The sequence below is a fragment of the Protopterus annectens genome, chromosome 5.part0, assembly GCF_019279795.1.
Source record: "Protopterus annectens isolate FY-2018-M chromosome 5.part0, PAN1.0, whole genome shotgun sequence".
NCBI lineage: Eukaryota > Metazoa > Chordata > Ceratodontiformes > Protopteridae > Protopterus > Protopterus annectens.
Genome location: NC_056735.1, coordinates 971,435,269 through 971,462,768, shown reverse-complemented (window position 1 = coordinate 971,462,768; position 27,500 = coordinate 971,435,269). Strand labels below are relative to the sequence as shown.

Genomic DNA, 27,500 nt, shown 5'->3' with positions numbered 1-27,500 from the left:
CATATCAATGTCGCTAATGTCAATAACAAAAGGCTGACAATGACAACATCAATATGTCAATAAACATGTTATGAGATACAAGCTTTATGCATGCAATTAAAACATTAAAACCATTGTTTTTTTGCTAAGTATGCAAGCTGTCTGCACTCCCCACACCCTCTGCTAATTTGTATGTTCTAGCTCTAAGATGGTGTAATACAGGGGAAACGGAAATTCCTAAATTCCGGTAATGTAGTAATGTCATACAGCTGTTGATCATCTGTTTAGTCTAATAAATAGTGCTGATTAAGCAAATGCTGACTATAAGGAAAGCTGAGCAAATTTATAACCCCCATGTATATGTGTATGTATGTATGTATATGTATATGTATATATATATATATATATATATATATATAGAGAGAGAGAGAGAGAGAGAGAGATGCATCCCTGCACTGTGTTCAAATTGCAATCTTATTCTGTGAATGTTATTGGAATCCAGGTGATTGAATAACATGCATGTTGAAGGGAGAGTGCATTGTATGTGCATTTACAGAGAGACAGTTTTGCCTTTTCACAAAACAAAACTCAAAGCCATTTGATAAAGGTCGGAGTAATACAAAATAAAATACTCTAAGAAAATAAATAAAACTCTGATCAACATGACTGAAACTGAACTATAAACTTTAATACAACAGAACACATAAAAATAAAAAATAAGCGCATTCACAGATACTCAATCTGCTTCTTCAGCCATATAAAACCACTAAAGGAAGAGCATTTAAAAATCAAGATCCAATCATTGAAACACATGCAGTCAGCTGACTCATGAATGAATCAACCACTCAATCAGCCTCATGTGTAATTCATACTTAACTTATCTGTTCCAGATTTTATTAACATATTATGCAGTGTATATATATATATATTACCAATTATTACTATTACATATGGTATGTATTGTACATCCGAGCAGCATACCAGAAAGCATATCAGCAGTCATAATGCCACACACGCGCACACACATGATATTGTGAATCTCTGAATGTTTTACATATAAAGCTCACTGGATTTCTGTAAGAAATATTTCATTGCACTTGAAGTTGTTATATATAGAAACTAGCTTGCAGGGAGAAGTTAGATATCTCTTCATCAGGGGTGCGTGGGGTGCGGCTTTCTCCTTATTAAAACCATTCTTATGGTGCTGTGTGGCAACTGGAGTGTTACTATTTGGAGTGTCACTGTTTTGACTGTACATTGTTTTGTGGGATTACATGATTCAATAATGATTAACTGCATGTTGATTAAACAGCATGTGATTAATCTTAAATGAAGAGTTATTTTACATTAGCTTTAACAGGAGACGTATAATTACATTGAAGGTTTACTGACAGCAGTATTCAGGATATAAAGCAAAATTTCATATTAAATAAATAGCTGTTAAATAAAGTACCGCAAAACAGTTAATATGAAGACTGCTGAACAAATGTTTCTACAGCATTATCGAGTCCATCAGGTCCATTTAAACTGTATGTAAACTGACAGTAAAAGCAGTTTGCACACAAATGAGTTAGAAGTCTACAAACTTGTTTTCTGCTGTTCTTTGTGTAATAATTATGTAAGGTTGACCTAAGAAATTTATATTTTTGAAATAATTCATTGCATATAAAAGAATGTTCGTGGGTAATTTGGATTTTTGGTCATAAACTGTTACTGTTTTTATTAAAAAAATTGTCTGTCAGGAGAGAGTTAAGGACGTGAGCTGTTGACAACTTGATTAATGTATTCCAGGGTTTCATTCCCTTAGCTTCCATTTGTATACAATGCGACTGTAAGCATGTCACTGAACCAGACAGAGTTCAGGGACATCTGCAAAAGTGGGTTATTCTCCACAGTGGTTTCCTGGCCTGTATACTTATCAACTACCTATGAAAAGTATGATTGTCAGTCTTATCACACAGGAACAGGCAGTGTTCTTTGTTAATGATGTATTAGCCATTTAAACAACAAACAATGAAGGACAGCAGTGAATTTATAAATTACTTCTGCCGAGAGCGAGAAGTAGATTTCAATGATGCAGGATATAATAAAAAATAAGCTGACCAATGTATTTTTGAAGAGGAGGAGGAAAGGACTTTTTTTCTTCCTGCTGCCAATAAGGTATATTTGTGTGTGTGTGTGTGTGTGTGTGTGTGTGTGTGTGTGTGTGTGTGTGTGTGTGTGTGTGTATGTGCACATACCCTCAGCTCTCCTGGCACCCAGACCAGGATCACATCTCTGCCTTACACTTGCTGGTTGGGATAGGCCACAGCTCCTACACAAACCTGAGTTAAGACAACAAAAGTATCAGAAAATAAATTAATGGGTGAATCACAAGAAGACAGGTGATATACAAAAGAAAGAAGTGAGATAGAAAAAGAAAGCAAAATATTATGTTCAATACAAAACCTTTTAATATGGAGAAATAGAAGCTTGGCAGGTGTTGCCCACAGATGTGAGATAAAAGGTAAGCAAATGTTACAAAGATAATCATATATTTAAATAGAAAACTTAACAGCACACAGGTGATAGAAGATATACAGAGAACTGTAAGTTGTGCTGTGGTTGTGTGCATGATGCTTTGGGTGGGATGCATTAGAATATGACAAACATCTGCACAGACAAGTCGATCATATTAATTCAAGTTGCACAACAAAGTTCTTAAATATCAGAAATACTAAAAGCTGTGATAGATGACCTGGCTACCGTGTCAGTGTGCTCAAAGTCCAAGCTGTATTTACCTATTGCTGACCTTCTGAAGGTAGAGCGAGTTCAAGTGAAATCATTTCAGAGCATGTAGTGAATGGTTCAAGGGACAATTTTACAATAAATAAGGAGTTGCAATGGCATCAGTTGTCTATCTATCTGTCTATCTATCGGTCTATCTATCTATCTATCTATCTATCTAGGCTCCTGATTGTAAAGTACCAAGAAAAAAAAAATGAAAACCCAGGAAATGAGCAAATCATGAAGTTCACGCTTCTTTAAACTTCTTATTTATTTATTTATTTATTTTTTGCAGGGAGGCAAGCACCCCCTCCTGCACATCCAACATGGGGGGAGTTGGCCCCAACACCCCCAGTCTTATACATTCCAACTCTAAAACTGCTATACCTTGGAGAAAAGGGAATATTCTGAGAAATGGCCATCTCAGACTTCCCAACATTTCAGATGATTACCATCTATCTGTCTATCTATCCATCTATCTATCTATCTATCTATCTATCTATCTATCTATCTATCTATTTATCTATCTATCTATCTCAACATTTCAGATGGTTACCATCTATCTATCAGTCTATCTCTCTACCTGGCTATCTATCTACCTGTCTCTCTCATTCTACACACACACACATACACACACACACACACACACACACATATATATATATATATATATATATATATATATATATATATATATGGATTCACTATACAATCTCAAAATACTGAAATATCGAATTTCAGTATCTCGAGACTGTATAGTCAAAAGTGCAGTTACGTGAAACTGCACTATATTGAATGCGGAAATGTCGAATCTGCTGTTGTGGTGTTTTGTTCATAACATGTGGTGCAGTGTGTGGATTTAGCTAGAGATACAGGAAGTGGTGTTTTCATAATGGTATTGGGTAGGGATTTTAGTGTCTGTGAGTGTGTGTAGTGGTGGGTATTATGTGTTTGTGTGCTTAGTGCGACCTCGGAGTTAGTATATATAACTAGCAGGGAGGGTGCAGGGGGGCTTGCCCCCTGTTTATAGGTAGGATAGGTGTGTTTGTATGTTATGTTGTGTTTGTGTGTGTTGTTTTGTTTTCTGTAATGTAGTTAGGTAGGTGTATGTGTGATTGTGTGGAGGTGTGTGTATGTGTATGGTCGTGATTTTGATTTTCACAGTTGTGGGTTTTCGGTTATGTGGATTTTCGGCTATACAGTCTTGAGATACTGAAATCTGATATTTCAATATTTTGAGATTGTATAGTGAATCCATATATATATATATATATATATATATATATATATATATATATATATATATATATATATATATACTAACAAAAATCAGCACGTATTTCACAACCAGGGCATCCACTTCTTTCTTTACCAAACCAAAAATACGTTGAACCGTTCTCAGTAAAACCTCTTAAAACATTTAGTGACACCAAAGATAAAAAGGTAAAACGCTGGTCAAATGGTATAGAAATCCAGATCTATATCAGAATAGCAAACGTTCACAATGTCGAATCTGACACTGTCAACACGTAAACAGAGAAACCGCAGAACATCGAAGAGGTAAACGGAAATCTCCATAAAGGGAGATTTCCATTTACTTCAATGTAGTGTGGTCTTGGAGTTGGAATATTTAAATAGTGGGGGGTGTGGAGGGTGTAGCCCCCCATGTGGGGGGTGCAGGGTGGGCTTGCCCCCTGCTTAAATCTAGTAGGTCTATTTTATGACTTTTTGTGATGTTTTTATTAGGTGTTTGATGTTACTGAACTTTGACGATATGGTGTTGATCATATTGTATTCGAAGTTCAGTAACTTTGAGCATCTAATATAAACCCTAGAAATCCAAGGTGGACAAAATTCAGTGAGATAAGCACTTTCAGATCCCAACACTGATCCTTCTTCAGATCTAACTCTCCACCATTGTTTTTTACTTTTTATAAAACCACTCCACCAATAACTGGATTCCTTCATAACAACTCCCCCATATGGGTCCAATCATAGCCGTCTCTTCAATTTCCGTCCTTGTAGCTCTGATTTCATCAGAAAGTCAGTATTAAGTCCTGGTGCCTTATAAGCTCTTAATTTCCCATTCCAGTACATTTCTTTCCATTCTAAAATGTTATTCATATTTCCTCCTCACTCTGAAGCATACATTATTTGTAGGGCTCTAAAGCCAAAACCATGCCCAGCGTTATCTCTTATATGTTTTGCCAAAGGATTTTTATAGTCCTTGAGCTTTATATCACTAATAACTCACTGAATAACTACCCTACAATCGATCTCTCAAGGACACCTGTAAACTATGTCTGTTGAATAATTCCTGCCAGAAAGACTTTCGACTATTGTACCACTACTACAGGGTTAAAGCAAGTCCTGAGCTAGGACAGCCAGCAGCCTCTACCCCCTCCCTTTTGTACCTTCACACACTCTCTCCCCTATCCTCTATAGAAACCCCTTTTGTCTAGCACCCACTTTCCTTGTTGTACTCTAACTCACTCTCATATCAGCCTGCGATATCAGACATGTCCACTAGGTGGCACCCTTATCCCAGCCATAATCTCTTTCGTATCTCTTATGCCCAGCTACTAGCTACTTACTTTAATTTCTCCTGTTGTCCCTTAATTGTTATTCAGTCCTCTCACTTTACCCTCTACTTCTACTGTCTACATCCACCTTTTATAGGCTCAGTTCTCACTATCCTTTACCCACATCTGAATTTTCCAACTTACCTTCTGGAGTCAGTCCTGCTGATTGTTTTTTATAACTTCATCAGTATCTGGCTCTACCCGCTCCATTCGCCCTGTGGGCTCACTCGGCTTCTCTCTCTACCCCCAATTCCCACCCACCCCCAGGCGTCCTACTCTTATACTTACTAACCACACCTCTTCCTCTTCCCATTATTCTTATACTTACTAACTACACCTCTTCCTATTCCCATTACTCTTATACTTACTAATCACACCTCTTCCTCTTCCCATTACTCTCTGCATACTTTACCATTGTTCATCTTCTCTCATATCTAATTTCTCTTACCACTCCCTTCAATCTTACCACACCCTTCACAGTTCCCCATCCTCACCCTTTATACTTTTATATTCTACCTACACACATCCAATAGTAAATTCGTCCAATGTATAAACCACCCAGCCCATTATATGCCCTACTTTTATTCACACTTTTGCTACTACCTCCTTTAACCTTTGCCTTCTTATTCACCTCCTATGAATACCCACTTTATCCACACCCTCACTACCCTAATAAGGAAACCAATGCTCTATCCCTACCACTCCTTTATATCCATGCAAATATAACATCTTCACCCAATTACCTACTTGCAAAGTATCACAGAATACTACATATTAAATATACCACTCTAAATCTCAGGAAAGGTCTACTTCTATACAGCAAATTCCCTAACCCAAGCTATCTAGGATTACTACTCTCATTAAAGGATGGTGACATCCACATTAACCCAGGCCCAACAACAACTTCTATCACTCTCCATAGCCACATTCACTCACCTATTGATTACCCTAGCAAACCATCTAACTCCCTCCTAGTAGCTCATCTTAATATACATAGCATTAACAACAACATATCTCAACTCCAAGCTCTAGTAGAAGTCTATTCCTTTGATATCCTCTGCTTAACAGAAACATGGTTAAAACCTGTAACCAAAGCCAATGAAATCATTCCACCTGGATATAACATGCTGAGACTTGACCGAGTAGCCAAGAAGGGTGGTGGAGTAGCTATTCTATTTAAATATGGCTTACAGTTAACCACGTATGACTGTAAACTACCTCTTGATTCCAATGCAGAAATTCTCATCTCCAAACTTCATCTTAACAATGCCAAATCCATCTATATTATCTGTATGTATCTATCTCCTGGTATTGCCACCATGGAAAATATCCCTTGCTGGCTATCCCAACACCTGCCCCAAGAAACCATAATCCTAGGAGATATAAATACTGATTGAAACTGCTATTGTAGCAACCTCCCTACCACCCACATAAACCTATATGGGTTTTCACAAACCATTACCTCCCCCACCAGGATCAATAAAGCTAACAAGAAAGCAAGCATATTAGACTGGACTTTCAAAAACCATCACCCTCACAATTATGATTCGGGAACCCTCCCTGATGATATAAGTGACCACTCACTTACCTACATCATCAGGCATAAAGCCTATACTCCCATTCCAACATCTATCAGAAATATCAGATCCAAAAAGAACTTTAACCCTGATCTATTCAAAAAGGAACTAAGAGCTTGCAATTGGTCTCCCTTAAGACACCTCCCTTTAGAAGAAACCATTAAATACTTTAACTCTAACTTCCTTGCCATTCTTAACCACCATGCTCCAACCAGATTAATTAGAATTAAAACCAAGTCTGCCCCATGGCTTTCAAAAGAAACCAAACACAAAATGCATCTTAGAAATAAATATAGGGCCAAATGGAGAATGACTAAAAACCCTGTAGACAAACAAACCTTTAGACAGTTAAGAGATGACACTAAGAGAGCTACACTCTCTGATAAAAGAAATTACTACCTACAATTTCAACAAACTAACCAAAACAACCCACAAAAATTCTGGACTAGCATTAACCAATTACTCCATCCAGGTCAATCCACCACACCTAACCCTCAAAATACTGACCACAATAATCCCATGCATACAGCCAATACCTTTTTTACTTATGCTATCCAAACACTAGCTAGTCAGCTATCACCTAATAGCTTCACTTTACCTTCCTATAACACAACCTCATCCCGTCCTTTTCATTTTCAACCCATCCCAACAACATATATTCTAACCCTTATACAAAAACTAAAACCATGCTCTCCCTCAGCAGACCAGCTACCTGCTGAATTTCTACAGCTATCAGCCAAAGCTATCACATATCCCATTTCCATTTTGATCAATAGAACCATTACCAAAGGTCACATCCCTAGCTTATGGAAAGTCTCTCATATTATCCCCCTCCATAAAGGTGGACACTCCACTGAACTCTCTAACTACTGCCCCATTGCCCTTCTTTCTCCTTTGGCAAAGATCATGGAGAAATGCATCCACAGGCAATTACTTGACCACTTTACCCAAAATAACTTACTTTCTAGCTGTCAACATGGTTTCAGACCTTCACACAGCACTACCACTGCCCTCCTTTCCTTTACTGATTGCATAAACAAAAACCGCAACCTTAATAATCTTTCCTCTGCACTATTTATTGACCTGTCTAAAGCATTTGACATGGTAAATCACCAGATTCTCATCAACATACTCAAATCCCTGTCATTAGATGCACCTTCCATAAAATGGTTCCAGTCCTACCTAGATAAAAGACAACAGGCTGTACTTTGGCAAAAGACTCTATCTACCCTCCTACCCATTACCCTAGGTGTCCCTCAAGGGTCCATACTAGGACCTCTCCTCTTCTCCACATTTATTAATGACCTTCATCTAGCCATCCCCCAAGCCACATGCATACAATATGCTGATGACTCCACACTTATGTGCTCAGCCAAATCCACTTCTGAACTTCACTCTCTTACCCAGAAGGTATTTAACACAGTTGAACAATGGTTCACACAGCGTTGCCTTCTTTTGAACCCCCAAAAAACTAAACTCCTCCTCTTCAATCCTACTCACAAGTCTTCTCCTTTTGATTTCTCAGTTACATCCACCAATGGTACCATTATATCACCAGACCAAACCACCAAACTACTGGGTATCACCATTGACAACAATCTGAACTTTGACATCCATATCAACAATACTGTAAAAACTGTCAACAAAAAACTTGTCTCTCTCTATAGGATTAAACCCTTCCTTTCACCTACAGCCAAAACAACTATAGCTTACACTCATCTAATCTCTACACTCCTCTATGCCTCACCCATTTTTACTAAGCTATCTAAAAATAACCTCAGCAAATTGGAAATGTCCTACAATAACATTGCCAGATTTGCTACAGGCAACCCTTTTAGAACCCACCATTGCATTAATATAAAGCAGCTAGGATGGCTTGAACTACAAAACCTGATTAAATTCCACCAACTAACCATTGCCCATAAAACTCTTTATAAACCTTCCAGTACTCCTATTCTATCTACCCTTATCACCCCATATACAAATCTGAAGTCCTTATGGTCTTCACACAAACGTCTTGTACACACCCCTAAACCTAACAATAAGGCTGGAGATTCTCTCTTCTCCAATGCTGTCAGAAAAACCTGGAATCTTCTCCCCAGTGACCTTTCCTCACTTCCTGCTTTATCACTCTTCAAAAACAGACTGAACCTTTTCCTCAGAACACACTGGTTATGCCCCTGTACTAAACCTGACTAGGTATCTATCTATCTGTTCAAACTTAGCTCTGCCTATCCCACACTACTCATGAACTGTTATACATTGCTTATTGACTATAAATACATTCTCCCTCTAAAGTTACACTATGTCCAACCTCTGTGGATACTTTTTATTGAGGGAATTCTTTATTTTAATACAATTAACCTGTCTTCTTTGTTTTTATTTCTTCTTTATTATGTATTATACCTGTATGTTGTATTGTACATGCATTTTTGCACTGTTAGGATTTTTTTGTCCTCGCTGAATATTCTGTTTTAACCTGGAATATGCATTGTATATAAGACTGTTGCTGTTTTTCATTTTTTGTTGTTTTTTCTTGTTTCTGTCTTGGAGCTTATCTCCCCGGGCCTCTACTGAAAATGGACATATATCCAGTTAGACTAGCCCGGTCAACAAATGTAAAATAAAAATAATAATAATAATAATATGTTTCGAAACTATTTCGTCATTTGTCTTATAGTTTTTCCTATGTAGAAACTATCGCACTTTAAACATGTAGCTAAATAAATTATGTTTCCTGTAGTACAATCAGCACAAAAATTACTTTCATATACTGCCTTGGTATCTGGGTGTATAAACTTCTTGTCTGAGTAAATGTACTTGCATATGGTGCATCTTCTACACGGAAAAGTTCCCATTCTTTGTGAAATTACAGATGGAGCACATTTGTTCTCTTTACATAGAATCTGTTTCAAATTCCTCCCATTCTTGAAACAGAACTTTAGGACTTCACCTACTATATCTCTAAGTTCATCATTAGTGGAAAGAATCTTCCAGTTGTCCCTAATAATATTACAGATATTGTTTGTGTCAACAGTATGCATAACAGTCATCCTCAAATCTCTCTGTTTATGCATATTTCCTTTTGAACCACTTTCCACTTGCCCATCTCTGAGGTATGGTATTCCTTCACCTTCTCTTTCTCCCCTTACAAGCTGTTCCATTTTCATAACTTCATGTTCATTATAACTTCTCTCTATAAAGTTTTGATGCATATCCATCATAGCTGTTCCAAAGTCTGCCTCATTCGAATGCAGTCGGCACATTCTTAAAAATTGTCCCTTCATAATGTTCTTATATGTATATTTTGGATGCATGCTATTTCTTGGTAAGATATTATTTTTCCAACAATCTTTCCTAAAAAGGCTGGTATCCAATTTCCCTTCATCATTCTGGTGGATTCTTACATCAAAAAAATCCACATATGTGTTACTATAAGCCATAGTGAACCTTAAGAAAGTTGTACTGTCCTCCAGGTACATATTGAATTCCTCCAATTTAGTGGTTTCCATCCCATAAGATATAGATGTCACTGATGTAATTTTCTAATGGGCTATGGCTCTGTATAACTTCTTCCCAATGCGCCAACACTAAATTTGCATAGCTGTTGGCGCATGGTGTTCTGATGGCCACCCCCCCATAACTAGATGTAAAACTCTCCATCAAACATGAAAACATTGTTGTTCAATATTATTTTCATCAGACCATAGATAACTTCTATTTTCCTTTCACCATAATCACTTTCTTTCAACAAGAAGCTTCTTAGGGCTGACAGCCCATAGTCATTAGGAATACTTGTAAATAAGTTCTTAATGTCCATAGTTACCATTAGATATTTCCTTCCTTCTAAATTGTTATTCATATGCTGATTCAGCCTTCTTATGAACTCTTTAGTATCTTTCAATACTGCCAGAGCCTTTGCCAATATCTCCTTAATATGATGTTCTACATATATAGAGGCAGATTCTGTGATCCACCCAGCTCCTGCTACAATCGGCCGCATGGGTGGGTGGTGGGGATCTTTATGTACCTGGGGTATGCATTTAAATGAAGGAATAACCAGATGTGTAACTTGCAAATAATCACATAGATCTTGTGTGATCAACCCTTGCTCCTTATAGCTTTCCAAACAAAATTTCACTTCCATCTTGATCTTTTCTGCTTCTTCTTTCCCAATTTTCTTGTAGGATTTATCATTCTGCAGGAGGTGTAACACTTCTTCTTTATATTTTATATAGTCCATTAGGACAACTCCCCCTCCTTTATCAGCTGGTCTTATTATTAATTCAGAATTTCCTTCCATCTTCTTTAAAGCTTCATTCTCTTCCTTCGTAATATTGTACTTTTTCCTTTTATTTTTATATAAATAATCCGTAATCTCCTGTTCACACACATTTATAAAAGTGTCCACAGTGGCATTATTCTGACAGACAAAACTGCTAGGTTTTTTGAACAGATTGAACTCTGTTGTAGTACTTCCCTTATAAATGCTCTTCAGCATAATATCACGTCCTAGTAGTTTTAAACCTAGTATTACTTCATTGTTGTCCAAACCTTTAGCAGGAATAAATTTTAACCCTTTATTAAGAACACTGATGTGTGCTTCATTCGATGTAAACAATGACAAATTGAATACCAGGAATTTTTCTCCAACATCACTTATCTTTCTTCTATATTCGACCTCCTTCTTTTTCTTCCTCTGCTTATTGATATTATTTCTTTTCTGTTCCTTGTTTCTCTTATATGCAGTGGAAGTACCAGAAAAAACATATTCTGTAGACCATTTTTTGGCCTGGCCCACATTTTATTAGTTGTTACTGTTTCCTGATTCTCTTGCACTGTTTCTTGAATAATCGGCACTTCAACTGTTTGATTATGTGCAGTGCTATCTTCTTGTATAAGTATGATATGGCTGTCATTAGAATCATTCCTTCTTAGTCTACTTTCATTTCCTTTATCTCTTGTGTTACTTTCAATCAATGTTTTCTTTCCACCATATTGTGACTGCTTCTCTAGTGCTGTATTCTCCCTTGCCATAAAGCCTTCACTATTATATTCCCTTGGCCAAGTGAATACATCTCCCCTTTGGAAGTCAGCATAATCTCTAATCAATTTTTTAGTTTTGGTCTGTTCTAGTTTGTTATCATATAGGGATATTTTGTAATACACATCATCAGTTTTGGCCATACAGTTTTCTTTTTCATATTCTCGCTCCATATAACATTGCAAGTCTTCAACTTTCTTTATCAATTCCTGTTGTCTCGGTTTAAAGTGATCAATAAGTAATTTCATGTAATTACGGCTAATCTCTAAATTTAAACTTTGCCATTTTTTCAATAACGCTGGTTGCGTATTGCCTTGTGTCGGCATTACCAGTATCTTTAAACCTCTCGGTACTATCTGATAATATAGGCACGCCTCCAAATGGAGGTGTTGCCATTGCAACCTTTTCAGTTCATAGAAACAGTCTTCTAATATTCACAATGAAGGAGAAAAAGGTGCAATTGCAGCTTAGAAAACAGTTATCCACACCACAATGGAACTCCAGAAGACAGGAAACAGTAGATGGGCTTAACACAGTTTTAATGCAGTAAGAAAGCACGACACATAAACGATACTCCATGAAAATATGTTTTCGTCCTCAACTTCATCAGATACAGCTAACAAGCTAAATTACATGCCTTAAATACTTCAATTAAATACAAATTCACCAATAAAAACAGTGCATCACTAAAATTAACATGTTATAGACATTACCCACAATCCTTTTCACCTCCACAAACATAAATAACTTTACTTACAACAACAATTCTACACTTTAAAAGTTATTTTTAATACAATTCATAATGTAAAATAAACCTTGTAACTGTTTGCATCAATAAATGTTAAAACAACATCTCTCCTTAAGGGTAATAAACATATAAAAACTTGATATATAAGTTTATAAAATTTACAAAACAGTTTTTCATGTGCTGTCTATTGGATCTAAAACTCACAACTAGTTCATATTTAAAATAACTATGCAATGTCATTATGCAGGGACTCAACACAATCAAATACCACATTTGTATACTTTTTTGTAAATGTTATAATCTTGCCGCTCTCAGCTTTAAAATTGGGGCCAGGGATAAACCATCTTTTAGTCCAGGGAACCTACTGGCTTCTAAAAAAATCTGCCAGTAAAGTTCCCTGTATTTAATTCTGGTCTCCCACATACCACCCCTCATATCCCTTGGGATCTCCTCAAGTAGAAAAAAAATAAACTTTGCTTTTCCACATTCTATACTGTGCCTTTATAGTGCATTATTAACATTTCTATTACTTATGGCATTCAAATGTTCATATACTCTCCTTTTCAGCTTCCTCTCGGTTTTTCCTACATAGAATGCCTTGCACTCACATAAGGCAATATATACAACCCCACTGGTCTCACAATTACTATAGCTCCTTGCCATGAGGGTTCTATTTCTGGAATCCAGGTGGACTATTTCAGTATTCATAATGAAAGGGCTTTGCGCACATATCCCACATTTGAATGTCCCTTTCTTTTTTCGGGTTCCACCCCCCCCTTAAACTCATAGTATCCTTCCAAAACATTTTTGATACTTGTTCCCTTCCTATAGACACATTTAAAAGGGGTTTAGAAGGTCACTGATTCTACTGAACCTAGTCCATTCCCTTTCGATGGTTCCATTAACATCCGCACTAAAATCACTAAAACCACTAAAATCAGTGATGAATGCCGAACCAAAGTTCCCCTCATTCTTATTTTCTTTCAAACTTAAATGATCACCCACAGGGCTAAATTCTGGAATTCCCAAGATTGGGGCAAATGTGGGAGATGTGCGCAATGCCCTTTCATTATGAATACTGAACTAGCCCATCTGCTGTTTCCTGTCTTCTGGAGTTCCAGTAAGGTGTGGATAACTGTTTTCTAGTCTTCTAATATTCTTACATCTTTGTAGAAATTCCGCATGTCAATGTCATTCTGTTTAACTTGACTGCCTGTATTTATTGGCACGTCTTGCTCTAGGAAGCTAAGTCTTAACAATGGATTATCCGTGTTATTAATTAGAAATCTATTAGACTTACTTTGTGGGAGCATATATATGAGTTCCTGTTAGAGCGATGAAAATCCACATCCCCAATGATCGGATCACTGAGACGAGATCGCCGACACTGCACATCCCTGACAATAGTGAGTAGCGCAGAATGGGATGTGGTGCGATCTCGGAGTTGGTATATTTAAGTAGGGGGGGGTGTAAGGAACTTGCCCCCCTGCTATACAGGTATCTCTTTAATTTTTAAGTGTATTACGGACACGGGAATAGGTTCCATTCCGTAACACATACACTTACTTTTGTTGGGGATGTGTGGTGTCGGCGATCTCGTCTCAGTGATTTGGTCATCGGGGATGTGGATTTCCGTCAATGTAACATGGATCCATATATATATATATATATATATATATATATATATATATATATATATATAAAAGTAAAGAGAAATATATGTAAAAGAGTGTTTATGAAGACAGAAAGAGAACTCCTGCAACATGATGACAAAGGTCAGTTCAGTAAAAGACCGACAGAAATTTAGCATGGCTTGTGCAACATCTGATCAGTCTGCCCAACAGTGGCTTTAAGGACTACAGCAATATCCTAGTATTATACCTTAGACAAATATGTGAGACATTTATGATGAAGCCTATGTCCTTCAGAAAATTGTTAATTTGACATATAATAAAAGATGAATGGCACAGAAGAGAGGATTTTTTCATGAATTGGAAATTCAGAAAGCTGAAATATAACTTTTCATCTAGAGATCTGCATGGGGGGGAGTAATGCAGATACTAGATGGAAATGATTAACTAGCATTTGGAAGAGAGCATACACAAACAGTATGGAATATAGCCAAAGGAAATGGGGTATCTATTAAGGGGTATCCCTATGGTTTTATGAGTTTCAGCTAGCTGAAGATGTTAGATGATGCTGTACCACAAAACACCTGGTGGAACGTCACCCATTTCTGTAGATGAGCCACTGCACTAATTAAACAGTTCTGTTGTGACAAAGTTGCAGAACTGGCTCACACCTGGCTGAATATACAGAACTTGTTGGATATTTTTGGAGTAAGATGGTTAACTTAGCATTTCACGGTTTTGAAGAAAAGAAGGTGAGTGCCTCTGTATTAGCAAACTAAGGGTGAGGAGAGTGTATTCCATTTTTAGATGGTTCAAATTCTTCAGCCTTCCTGGAAAATCATTATTAAGGTCACTGTAGAGTACAGTGATAAACTTGATCACCCTGTGGTCCATTAGGAATAATGTAGATTTTGTTTTAGCAGTGGAAAAAATAAATCTGGACTGAACTTTACTTGAGGTTAATCAGAGTCTCTTTAATTAATGGCAGGTGAGTACCCAAGAAGACTGAATGCTGTAATTAAGTCAAAAGGTACTTCAACAAAGTATTAGTTTAAGGCTGTGCACACTTATGCAACCAGCTTATTGTATGTTTTTTTTTATTTTTTTTATATTTTTCCCCTAACAAATTTGTTTGTTTTTCAATTGAATTGTACAGGTTATAGGTCACATTAAAGGTGGGAAAAGTTTTGAAAGGATTTATTGTGGTCTCATTTTTTTATATCACAAAAACCTGGCATTTTAACAGGGGTGTGTACACTTTTTATATCCACTGTAACTCAAGATATCTCATAAGAAGTTATACAGTTTTGCAGCATCCCAGGGCCACTAATGCACACCATTCAGTTTCTTTATTTGTGGTGCTGAAAAAACTAAAGGCGGTACAGAACTACTCTAATGGTTTGACTTCTCTCACTTTCTGTTCATGACCTTTATGAAACACATATCAAAACATAATGTAAAGACAAGATAGCACTCACAACAAGCTCCGTGCACACAAGAAAATAAATAATACCAAGTCCAAAAAGTGAAAACTGTTGCACGGAGAAGCAGGACTCTTGAAAAGCAATGTCCATGTATACTCAAAAAGGCTGCCTGTAATGGCACACCATCAACTGTTCTTTAAATTCAAAAGTCAGTTACAAAAAGTCACAACTTGCTATTCAGCACTGTCAGGAACTTCCAATTGCATCAGTTAACTTCACCGAACAATAACTTGTAGACATTCAAATGCACTAATCCAAGCGTTCAGCGAAGTTTAAAGGAAAAGAAAAGTTTATTTAACATCCGGCTAGCGCTTTCAACAAGGTCTTCTTCAGGCCGTTTGGTACAGAGTGTGAAGCAGTTCACAACACATGTTACAGCTAATTGTCTGTGCATGTAAGAGAGCAGGAGCTACTCTTGGTGTCTTGTTTATGACTGGAGGCAGAGAGTACTGTGACATTGATCATTTAATGGCTGCAGCAATAGAAGTGCCACACATATACTATTACATTTTGTTGATAAAAGGAAAGCTCAGTCATACAGCAAAGCACTCAGTTCACTGGTTAGTTTGTTTCTTCATCATTACCTATGGGTACAAGCTTTTCATCTTTCTGGATTTTGTAGGGACACTCTTAATTGTTTTTCAAACTCCTACTCCATTCCACCTATTACTAGAAATGATTTTGAGTAAGTTGAATAGTACCAACATTTAAAAGTGTCCCTAATTTTGGGACCAATTCAGTAAATGTTTCTTGCTTTTGTCTCTTGTTTTGAAGGTAAAAATGAGAGCTATATATTGAAAGAGAATATATAGTTATATAAGTTAAGGATACACATGAGAATACCAAGCTTCCTTCATTTGGTTGCTGGCCTCACTTTCTGTGAGAGAGTGAGAAACTCAGCAATCTGGAAAGATCTCAGATGAAGTCTATGCTACTCTCAGTTAATCAGTCAGTGGAGGTGGTTTAGATCCTTCATGAAGTCTGCCACTTTGCATCCCTAGGAGGTCCAAGCACAGATCTAGGACATCCTGGAAAGGTCATATATTTCAACTTGCCTGAGAAAATGGAGTGATCCCAAATGATAAGGTGGGGACTGTTACTGGTGAGATGGAAATTTGGTCTGCCAAGGATGCTATCACTACACCCTTACCATGACAAGTGACATACAAAATGGATAGGTAGATTGATAACCACTGGAATGAAAGTTTAATATAGAATGAAAGTATAATTGATACAAAACAGAACTAAGCTGATTAGGAAACAGTAAAAAGAAATGCTGATGCTGCAAAAGAAGAAATTGCACAATCTGGTCATCATGTTCCAAGAACGTTATGCAATGTATTACTTCTACAGCTAAATTATTTAAATACTGTTTATTTTCAAATGTACAAACAACTGACAGAAAAGTCTGTGTACAAACATTCCATATAGTTCATTAAGTGATATTTTTTAATTATATACACAAAAAAGTCATTCTTTCAGATGCATTCACATTTCAGAGCAGATAAAGAGGCTACATTATGATGCAGCCTGTATGCATTATTTATTTGGAAACACAGAACAAAGAAGACAACATATTTTTACCTTTTATGGATCTTTTCCTCTACATTTTCTGCACAGAATGCTTTAACTTCAAAATCCACACCACAGGCCTTAAATAATAGAAAAATACAGTGGAATTTAGAAGAATATTTCAGTTATCCTTATTTCTTTCATTTTTCTCATCAGAGAAGACTGGTAATGCTATATACATTTACATCTATTCTTCCAAACTACAAGAACAATATGGGTAACCTGTGGATTTGCCTATTAACACAATAGTTCTGTTACTGAGGAACAACTCAAACAACTAAAAATGAAGCACATTTAATAACAGAATTGATCTGTATAACCCAAAACAAAAATTACTACGTCTGTGAGCAACTTTACAATGATTATATTCAGTTACAGTAACTTTATCAGTCAAAGATTGCAAGATGTTATATAGCAATAATTCCTAAGATGCAAAGAGAAGAAAATGACAGCAAACAGAATCCATCCAAACCTTCTAGTCTGTTATCTGTGTGCCTTATGCAGACATGATATAATATAAATAGAAGTAATATGCATATAGTTAGTTAAGGATGCACTTATTGAAGCCATACCAGTTTCCTGGGGAATAATAATGCCATCTCCCCACTTCTCGGGGAAAAATATTTGGGCACTGCCATCTCCATATAAAAGAGCTACAACTCAAACAAATATAAAGAATAGCATCTTTGAACATGACTGATGCCTTTGAAATATCATGAATGGCTCAGCCACAGCTATCAGACCCATGTTTTCCTGACTAGCACTATTTCCACTTAATTGTTAAGAAGGTGACATACTTTGTGGTAATATCTTTGGTCCCATTTTTATTGCCCTTCTTCTAAATGGTCTAAACAGCCCACTCATGTCAGATTAAGACTCTGCAGCTGGATGTAACACAGATTACATGATCTTTTTCTCTTTTCCAGAGAATGCTGAAGACTTATAGCAACTCTTTCTGTTCATTAATCCAAATGAACTGTATTATTGTATTCTGTTGATGGAGCAGATAACGTTAAACGTGTGAACCATTGCCATGGAACATGGAAGTGTCATTTATAGTGACCATGCAAAAACCATAACATCTTCAAAGGCAGAAGCTGATAAAATGGTTGAGTATACAGGCTGGGTTTCGATTGCTGATTTACAATTATTCTTGAGGCTGATTTGATTTTTGGAAGACAATGTTGATGATATATATATATATATATATATATATATATATATATATATATATATACATATATATATATATATATATATATATATGTATATATAAGGATATGACATGTAAAGTGGTAACCCTTGTTTAGAAATCTAGTTGCCATGCTGTGGAACAGATGTTTGAAATGCAAGACAATATTGGAGATTGTGAGAGGAAGGGTTACAAGGCAAAGTTACAGTGTATGAAAACATTTAATAACTGGGAAAGTCTAACTTGGAACAAAGCCAATTTTCAGAGGATGCCCAGGGAGAAACACTCCAGACACATGTCTTTGTAATGTAGGAGGAAACCCACACAAATTCAGGGAGGACATGCAGACTCTACACAGAAGGCACTCTACCCAAGAATCAAACCAGAGAACCTCTTGCTGAGAGGTAACAACACTAGCACTACACCACTGCGCCAGGTAAGTTTTTGGTAGACTCAGAGAGACACAGCACTATATGTTGCATTTTATTTATTTATTTACATACATACTTGTTTTTTGTTTCATACTTATCATAAAATGGGATCATATTTCCACTGAAGCTAGCAAGCAGTTTGATAAATTACTTGCAAACATACTGCAGATCACCTGAAATGACAGGATTTCAATAAACCTTTTGCTTAAGCAATGCAAGAAAAAAGGATGATTAAATAAATGTGAATTTTTTAAAGGAATAGCAATATATGACAGTATAGACATTTTCCCAATAGCTTTAAGTTACAAAGGAATAATTCGCCCCTGTTCAATGATGCACCTATTTTGTCTATGTATCAGAAGTCTAAAAAAAAACACATTATAGATCCAGGATCAAGATTAGAAAAACTTTATATGTTGGCACATTTTCATATACTATGTATGCACAACATGGAATAAAGTAGTGATGTATAGTAAATGGAGCCCTGTTACTAGAGGATGAAAGAATAGTGAAAACTGATTGAAAATATATGATATATATTTTATTTCTTACTGCAGACTGTTGTCAGCTTTTCAAATATTATTTCAACTCAGTTTTAATCTGTACATGTCTGTAAATTTAAGATCTTCCTTTAAATGTAAAAGGAGACGAAAGTAAGAAAAATGCAAGAAATGTATTTGAAAAATAACTTGTTGTAGTTCCCTTCATATAATTAGATCACATAAAGGTTGTGAAACAGGAAAGCCAAGGGCCCTAAAATGAAACTGCATATATTTTCAAATAAGAAATTGTCTAGAACTCTCTAATGCCAGCAGTCAGTAGCAGGACTGACAGCTTATATAAGCTGATGTAATATAATAATTATACTTGCTTTTGTGTGGTAAAGGAAATCTGATTACCTTGGCTTCTGCAATGGGACTGATGAATACAAATGTATATATATTTGAAACTGCTTTCTCTTAGTGAAACAAGATGTCTTAGCCTTTGCTTGGGACACATAGGGTTTTGCTTTCCTGTTCTGCCTGGTTTTAATTTATCTAATTTGGAGGCTTCAGTGGTCAGTACTTCTTTAGTAAGAGGCAGCTAGTGTATATATTTAGCTCTATAAGCATTTAAACTCCTGTAGCTGGCATTCATAATTTATTTGTGTTATTGCTATGCACTATCTGAAAAGGGGGTTATCATAATTTTGCACTGTAGGTTGACAAACAGTGGCTTTCATGTACAACTAGTTAGATCACTTGAGCCAAGCTGCACAAGTGGGGGCTGTGTATGTGTGTGTGTGTGTGTGTGTGTGTGGGGGGGGGGCTTGTCCTGTGCAAAAAAGATTTATTTTAGCATATTCAAGTTACAGCTTTTGGAACATGATTTCTGGGAAAGGGTAACTAAAAATGTGTTATCTGAAGTGATTGTAGGGAAACCACGTGTGTGTGTGTGTGTGTGTGTGTGTGTGTGTGTGTGTGTGTGTGTGTGGGTGTGAGAGAGAGCGAGAGAGACATCATGTGTTTTCAAAGCTGTTTGTTTGTGTCTTTCGGCTTTTCCTGGTTATGGGTTGCCACAGCGGAACTCCGGTCCACTAATGATTGGCAGTAGAGTTTTACGTGCTGGCTTGCCGGCCCTAACACACAGCCTTCAATGAAGGAATGCCTGTTCATGCATGTCACCACACAGAAGACGCTCTAACTGAGAATCAAACGGGCAACATCTAACTGTGAGGCTAACTGGGATAGTTTGACTGGATTACATAGCCTATTTCCAGTGGAGACCTGGGGAGAAAAGCTCCACAGTTTGAAATATAGATTAAGATACACATTTAAACCCTTAGGTTAAGTTGCATAACGTACAGCTAAAACAATATTAGCTAAGACTTTGCATAATACTTTACAGTCAGTTACATGCTTAAGAATGCACAACTGCTTAGGGATGCTACAATAACATGTTACATATTTACAAAATATTTACAAAATCTGAATGTCTAACAATTATACAAAATGTGTTATGTTTATAAACTTGCAAGAGGTGTTGCAATGATCTCCCTTGGAAAAATGGCAATAAATGTATTGAAAATGTAAAATGAATGATCTAAATGTAATGTCTGTCTGGCAAGGTGCAAGTGCAGCTATGGGAGTTAAGAAGGTAGTTTTTAGTGAGGACTTAAAATTCCTGAGGCAGTCTATGGTTCAAATATTAATTGGTAAGGTGCTCCATAGTTTTTCAATTGCACAGGAGTAAAGACAGTGGCAGAGGTCTGAGTACACTTATAAGTTGTTTGTTTTCAGAGGGTTCTGGTGGGGATGCAGGGATGCAGAATAGATGTTAAGGCAGGACAGCTATCAGGTTTGTATATTATTTTGTGTGCTAAAGATAACTGTAGGAAGTCAAGATGGTGGGGAAATTTAGTTTAGTTCTTTTAGGGCATAACAGTGGTGTGAGCAATAGGATGTACCAGAAGCAAACTTGGAAATTTTATACTAGAAAGACTGAAGCCTATTCTTTAAAGGTGTATGTAGACTTATGAAAATGGGGGCCCTGTATAGGAGAGAAGGGAGCAAATTCCATTCTGAATTTCAAACTGAGGACTCTCTTCATTAGTTTAAGTTCAGAAACACAAATTGCTGGAAGAAAGCACTTGAATTGTTTTCAGCCGTTGAATACCAAAGCATCTACTACATCTATTGACAATAAATGCTAATAAGAGCTGATGAGATTTGTTTTTCTCTTACAATGATCTGATAATATTTTGATGAAAATGAAAACACTCAGCTGATGTTGCTGTCTTCAATAAACTAAAACCTAGTTAATCAATGTTATAATTTTTAAAAATAAAATACTGAGGAGCAAAACAATGAAGGAGTATATGTACCAAAGTCCCATTCAAAAATATATTCGTTGTAAGGATGCGATAAAATCCAGGACACTCAAATAAAACTGAGTAAATTTATTATAGTAATTGAGTAGGTTAGCGCTTTCGCTGGTTAGCTTCTTCAGACCTCATACAACAAAATGCTCATAAACACGGATTTAAATACCCAAAAAGGGCGAGAAAATTATGAATACTAATTCACATTCTTTTAATACATTAAAAGTCATTCAATGTATTAAAAGAATGTGAATTAGTATTCATAATTTTCGCGCCCTTTTTGGGTATTGTTTTGCTCCTCAGTATTTTATTTTTACGATTTATCTTGGCTGTTCACTACGGAGCATTAACTCCAAGCGGAAAGTGTCACTGTTTTGGAATGTTATAATTTTTGATTTAATGTTTGAAGTTTCAATATACATAGCCAAAAGTTAGCCTGATAGTAACAGCTGTTATTAAAATTACTATTAGGAAAATAATTGAAAAACTTAATAAAAAGACCAACCTCAGTCTTAATGAAATTCATGCCTTCATTTTCTGTGTGGGACCCTTTTACATTTCCAATCCTCTGTCCCACATTTTAACCTCTCCCTTACTACTGGTGTAATCCCCGTCCCTATACAGTTTAAACTTGTTGTAAGAATGCCTTTTCTTAAAACCTCCTCCCATTCTGCTCATTAAAACTTTTGCTCTATTTCCATAATCTGCCTCCTTACAAATGTTTTTAAAAAATATACTATATAATCACTTTTTCTATCATTTAATAAATATAAGCATCCTCACTGATGCTCTACATCAGTTCTAAAATATATAGAATGCCTTTATGCTACTTTATACCTTAACAGAAAAAATCCACACCTGTACTGAAGAAGGTTTGTAAATCTGTAAAGGTCCTTTAAAAGTACGGACAACTGATTCTGATCAGTGACAGTTCTGTAGCTTGGTTTAAAAACTACCCCCCTCAGAAAGAACCTTTAAAACACCAGTCTTCATTAAGGTTTTGGCCCTTTCACCTCTGGAATACCTCATACTCCACTGTAGGCTGCATTTGTTTTTCATTATTCATCAATGACATAATCTATTTAATCACTCTACCAACATTTACTCTTTACAATAAATTAGATCTTACTTTCAAGCTTTAGGCCTGTCCACTTTTGGCTGTTGAGAAACTCTGAAAGAAAACTGTTATCATCTCTGTCAACCATCGTAGGATACATAAACATAACAAAGATATCCTCAGAACTGTTTGGGACAAAACAAACGCTAAGCTAAAGTAACCCTTTTGCTACATCCAACTTTGTCAACAAGTCATGTTCAACAACAGAAACACTTTGATCTCCAAATGGAACACTGTCTCACATTTAAACTCCATACAGATCACAACAAAGGAAAAAAAACAAACAAACAGCTAAAGGCCTGTTACACCAATTAAATAATAATTTAGCCTTGCACTGTTTTCAGCAAAAATGGTTTTATTCCCAGACTTCAGCATGCCCTACTCTTAGTCTCTTTATACTGTGCTAGAACTCCAGAACACTTCACACCACTAACTCACAAAACTGAGAATCACTGTAATGCACTCCTTAAGGCTAACTATCTCAACTTGTTGAGGTGGTCTTTTACAAAGGTGGTTTCTCTACTGACCGTAGACATATTAGTCTCATTGGCATTGTTTGCATGGCTGTGGAATGTATCATAGCCGAACTAAGAAACTGCAACAATATAAGTGATCCCTGGATGCTCATGAGTTTAGATTCATAGCAACAGACTTTGGATGCTTAACCTTGCTGAGTTCTTTAAAAGTGTTAATGTATCCAGATATCAGACCAAGGGGCATTCACTCCACACCACCTAACCTACTTAGACCTTGCCAAATACTTTCATCACTGTCCACGTGATGGGATTACAGGCAAATTTGGCAAAATCTTGCAGTTCATCTTTAATCCCAACATAGTTTTCCAGGTAATTATTTTTTTTTACTTCTCTGACAGAATTCATGTCATTAAGGTGGGGGAAACTTGTTTCAGCACCATTGTCCTTAACTAGGATCTGTCCCAGGCCTGTCCTCTTTGGCATATCTTTCTCTGACATGAAAGTTCATATGATGGGGTTGTGCCTTACAAATCTGTTGATAATGGCAAACTGGAGGCAGTTAGCATATCCCATTCTGATACTCAAATTACCCAACAAGGTTTGGACCAAATACCTAGTATGCTACTCATGTGCTTACCTTCAAAACCAAGAAATGCAGCATGGTAAATCTAACATCGCTAACACTTACAATAAATATAACACTTCACTACACTTTAGTATAGTTATATCCCCACTTAACTCTTATCCTGTCAGTCCTTTGATTGAATATAATGTCCACTCAGTAAGTCCCTCAGTAAGCAGCTAAACCAACTCAAGAGAAATGTCCTCACCAAAAAATCTCAAGTCTCTGTATCTTTAGGTGCTCTGGTAGAGTAAAGTATTATCATTTCATAGTGTCACAGATAGACTCATGAGGTGTAATCTCTTCTGAGATTTCTTTGCTATGAACAGCTTAGCAGTCTTTGGACTAATTTACATAAAAAAATACTACTAGTGAAGGAAATATTCACTCTGGAATCCTAAACCTATACTGACATATTAAGAATACAAGAAGATGACATAATAGAACCTTACCCAAAATATCCTCCATTTCTAGAGCAGGCTGCAGGTATATACCTAACAGAGTACTTCACTGGCATACTCTAAAGGCAGTCAGGGTGACAGGATGGGGGACACCATTAGTCTAATATCCATAGTGGGTGATGAGACTGAGCTTCTCAGTGGTGTAACTGAAACTGAGTGTAATAAGAATCTAAAACTGTGCTACATTACTAGGCCTGACACTCACATTTAAACTTATCCATAGCAATCACTGATCATTATGTAAAAAAATTAAAATTATGTTCTTCTCCATATGACAGATATCATCACATGCACTGGAATTTTCTCAGTCCAGAGACACCAGTCCAGCTATGCTACTGATGGTTTTTTTTTTGTCAATGTCTTCTTCTTCTTTCGGCTTTTCCTGGTTAGGGGTCACCAAAGCGGATCACCTGTCCGCTCACAATTGGCAGTTGATTTTTACAGTGTCAGGTTGCCAGCCTGATGCCCAACCTTCCACAGAAGGCACACATGCATACTCAGACCTAGGGCCAATTTAGAGTGTCCAATCTACTACAGCATGTCTTTGGGATGTGGGAGGAAACTGGAGTACCCGGAGGAAACCCACATGACCACAGGGAGGACATGCAGACTCCACACAGAAGGCACCCCAGCTAAGGATTGAACCAGCAAACCTCTTGCTGTGAGGCAGCAATGCTAACCACTGCACCACTGTGGCCACACCCAGTACCAACAAATTGAAAACACAAGCCTTCTGATATCCAGAAACACATACCCAAAATTCATAACCAGTCTCTTTGGACACTTGAGGAACACCTACACATGTTATTGTTTTCAGAAGAAGGATAATTATAATCACCTCCCCCTCCCTTAGGTGCCACTATCTCCACACACATTTAATAATGTGAAATCTGTTTCCGCATATGCTTTTTATTTGTTGTATTTTGTATTAGTTTATTGCCTTTTTATATTTTGAGTGCTGTGATTTGTTTTCTTTACCTTGTGTTTTGCTTGTGTTCTGCTTTTAACCCCATATTAAAATTTCAAAAGACCCCACAGCTCTGTCTCTTGTGAGTCAGGCAGATTTTTTCCCCACCCCTCACCCTGTCACTGTCGTGTTCTTAAATACCACTGTCTTTCTAGTTGCCTGTCTCTTATGTTAATTTGACCATATATCTCATTTCATCTCTGCTTTCACTGGCTTGTGTGAGTAAGTACAAAATTATCATTTTGTGAAATCACTCCCCTTCAACTATTTAAATTTATTGGCCATCCTGCTGTATTCCATAGTACCAGAATACAAAAGTGACCACCCCTTTCAATCCATCTTGCTGTTTTAAAAATAGTAATCTCCACTAAACCTTATCTTTTTAAACAGGTAAAACTTAAGTTACCTACTTTCACATCTAACTTCTCTAGTGCACACTGCAGTGTTTAGGATAAACCATTTTTTTTCATCTTACCTTTAAGCATCCCTGTGACTAGCACTTGCTCTAATACCTGTTGGAAAGCACTAGGAAGCCTTAAACTGATACAAGCACTCAACTCTCCTTATTAATAAGGAGAAATTAATCATAGGCACTAAACAGCCTATAATTGCAAAGTACCTTGCTAAGGTAAGGGAAAACAGCTCCTGTACTTTTGAAAAAAAAGCACCAAACCAGGCATGTCCAAGGGTCAGCTTCCATTGATTTCTCCTGTCCACCTGGTGAATCTGGGCATATTGGGGCAATGCAGCAATTGCCTCATGTACACAGACAACCCTCTTCTCCTACCACCCAACACTACAACCTGTGAGAGATGCACTTACATAGCCAAACTGGAAGCAAAGCTATCTCCACCTAAGATTGTGCTAGACACTCAAGAGGAGAAGATTACCACCCGCACTACACCTCAAGCAACACATAGCCCTTCTAAACTCACACCACCAACACCCAAACTTAGCAACACTAAATCCACATATGCAGAGGCCCTTAACTGTAACCTGCCCAAGCAACCAGGACCTCCGAAGCTGAAATGCAAACAAACACCAATCACAACCAATGTGTCACATAGCTCACAACACCAGTGTGCCACGCAGCAACAGCCCCTAAGGCAAGACAACATACCTAACACTTTAGTCATAGGTGACTCCATGGTCAGACACACTGATGTCCCACTCACCAGGCTGAACAAGGAGAAAATTACAGTGAGCTGCCTGTCAGGTGCCAGGATCCGCCACATAACTCATGCACTCAAGTCACTCCATAACAAGTACAAATATGACTCTGTCATTGTCCATGTTGGAGTGAAAGACTTGAGACGTACCTCCCTGGACTACATGAAAAGAGACATGGAAGAGCTCTCGGATCATGTGGCCCAGGCAGGTATGACCCTAGCCCTGAGTAGCATCCTGCCTTCACCCAGAATGATACCACAATATAAGGACAAAATGATTGACTTCAACAATTGGCTAAGCATCTGGTGTCATTCAAAGGGGATCCAGTATCTGTCTGCCTGGGACAACATGATCGACAGACCACGATGCTTTGTCAGAGATAGTCTGCATCTGTCACCCCTAGGATTCAGGATACTGGCAAAGGCTCTTGCCACCCCTATAGTGCCTTTTTTAGGCAAAGTTCAAAGGACAAAACCACCACCGTAACAGGTACAAGCATGCAAAATCTGAAGGTAATGCTACTCAATGATAGAAGTCTAAACCTCAAAAAGCACTCTCTCGAGGCACTCCTAAAAATGGGGAACATCGATATCTGTGCAGTAACTGAGACCTGATTCAAGGCTCCAGAGAGCACCCCTGCAATACCAGGCTACAACTCTTACCACACCTTTCGGACACCAAACCAGGATCAAAACACTAAAGGTGGAGGAGTGTCCATATTCACCAAGGATATTCACACCACCTGGTTAGTTGCCCAACAAAATGCATCTGAAATTCTCCAGGTGCAACTAACACTAGGTAAGATTGCAATCCAAATTGTA

The 27,500-nt window shown here is 37.1% G+C and overlaps 1 protein-coding gene across 1 annotated transcript in view; it reads right to left on the bottom strand.

Moving 5' to 3' along the window:
* LOC122802299 (beta-arrestin-1) overlaps nucleotides 1-27,500 on the bottom strand; it is a 915,058-nt gene that overhangs the window by 318,864 nt on the left and 568,694 nt on the right. Inside the window, exon 8 of the mRNA XM_044071946.1 lies at nucleotides 17,396-17,463. Within this exon, the coding sequence (XP_043927881.1) occupies nucleotides 17,396-17,463 (68 nt within the window). The remainder of the gene's footprint in view (nucleotides 1-17,395; nucleotides 17,464-27,500) is intronic.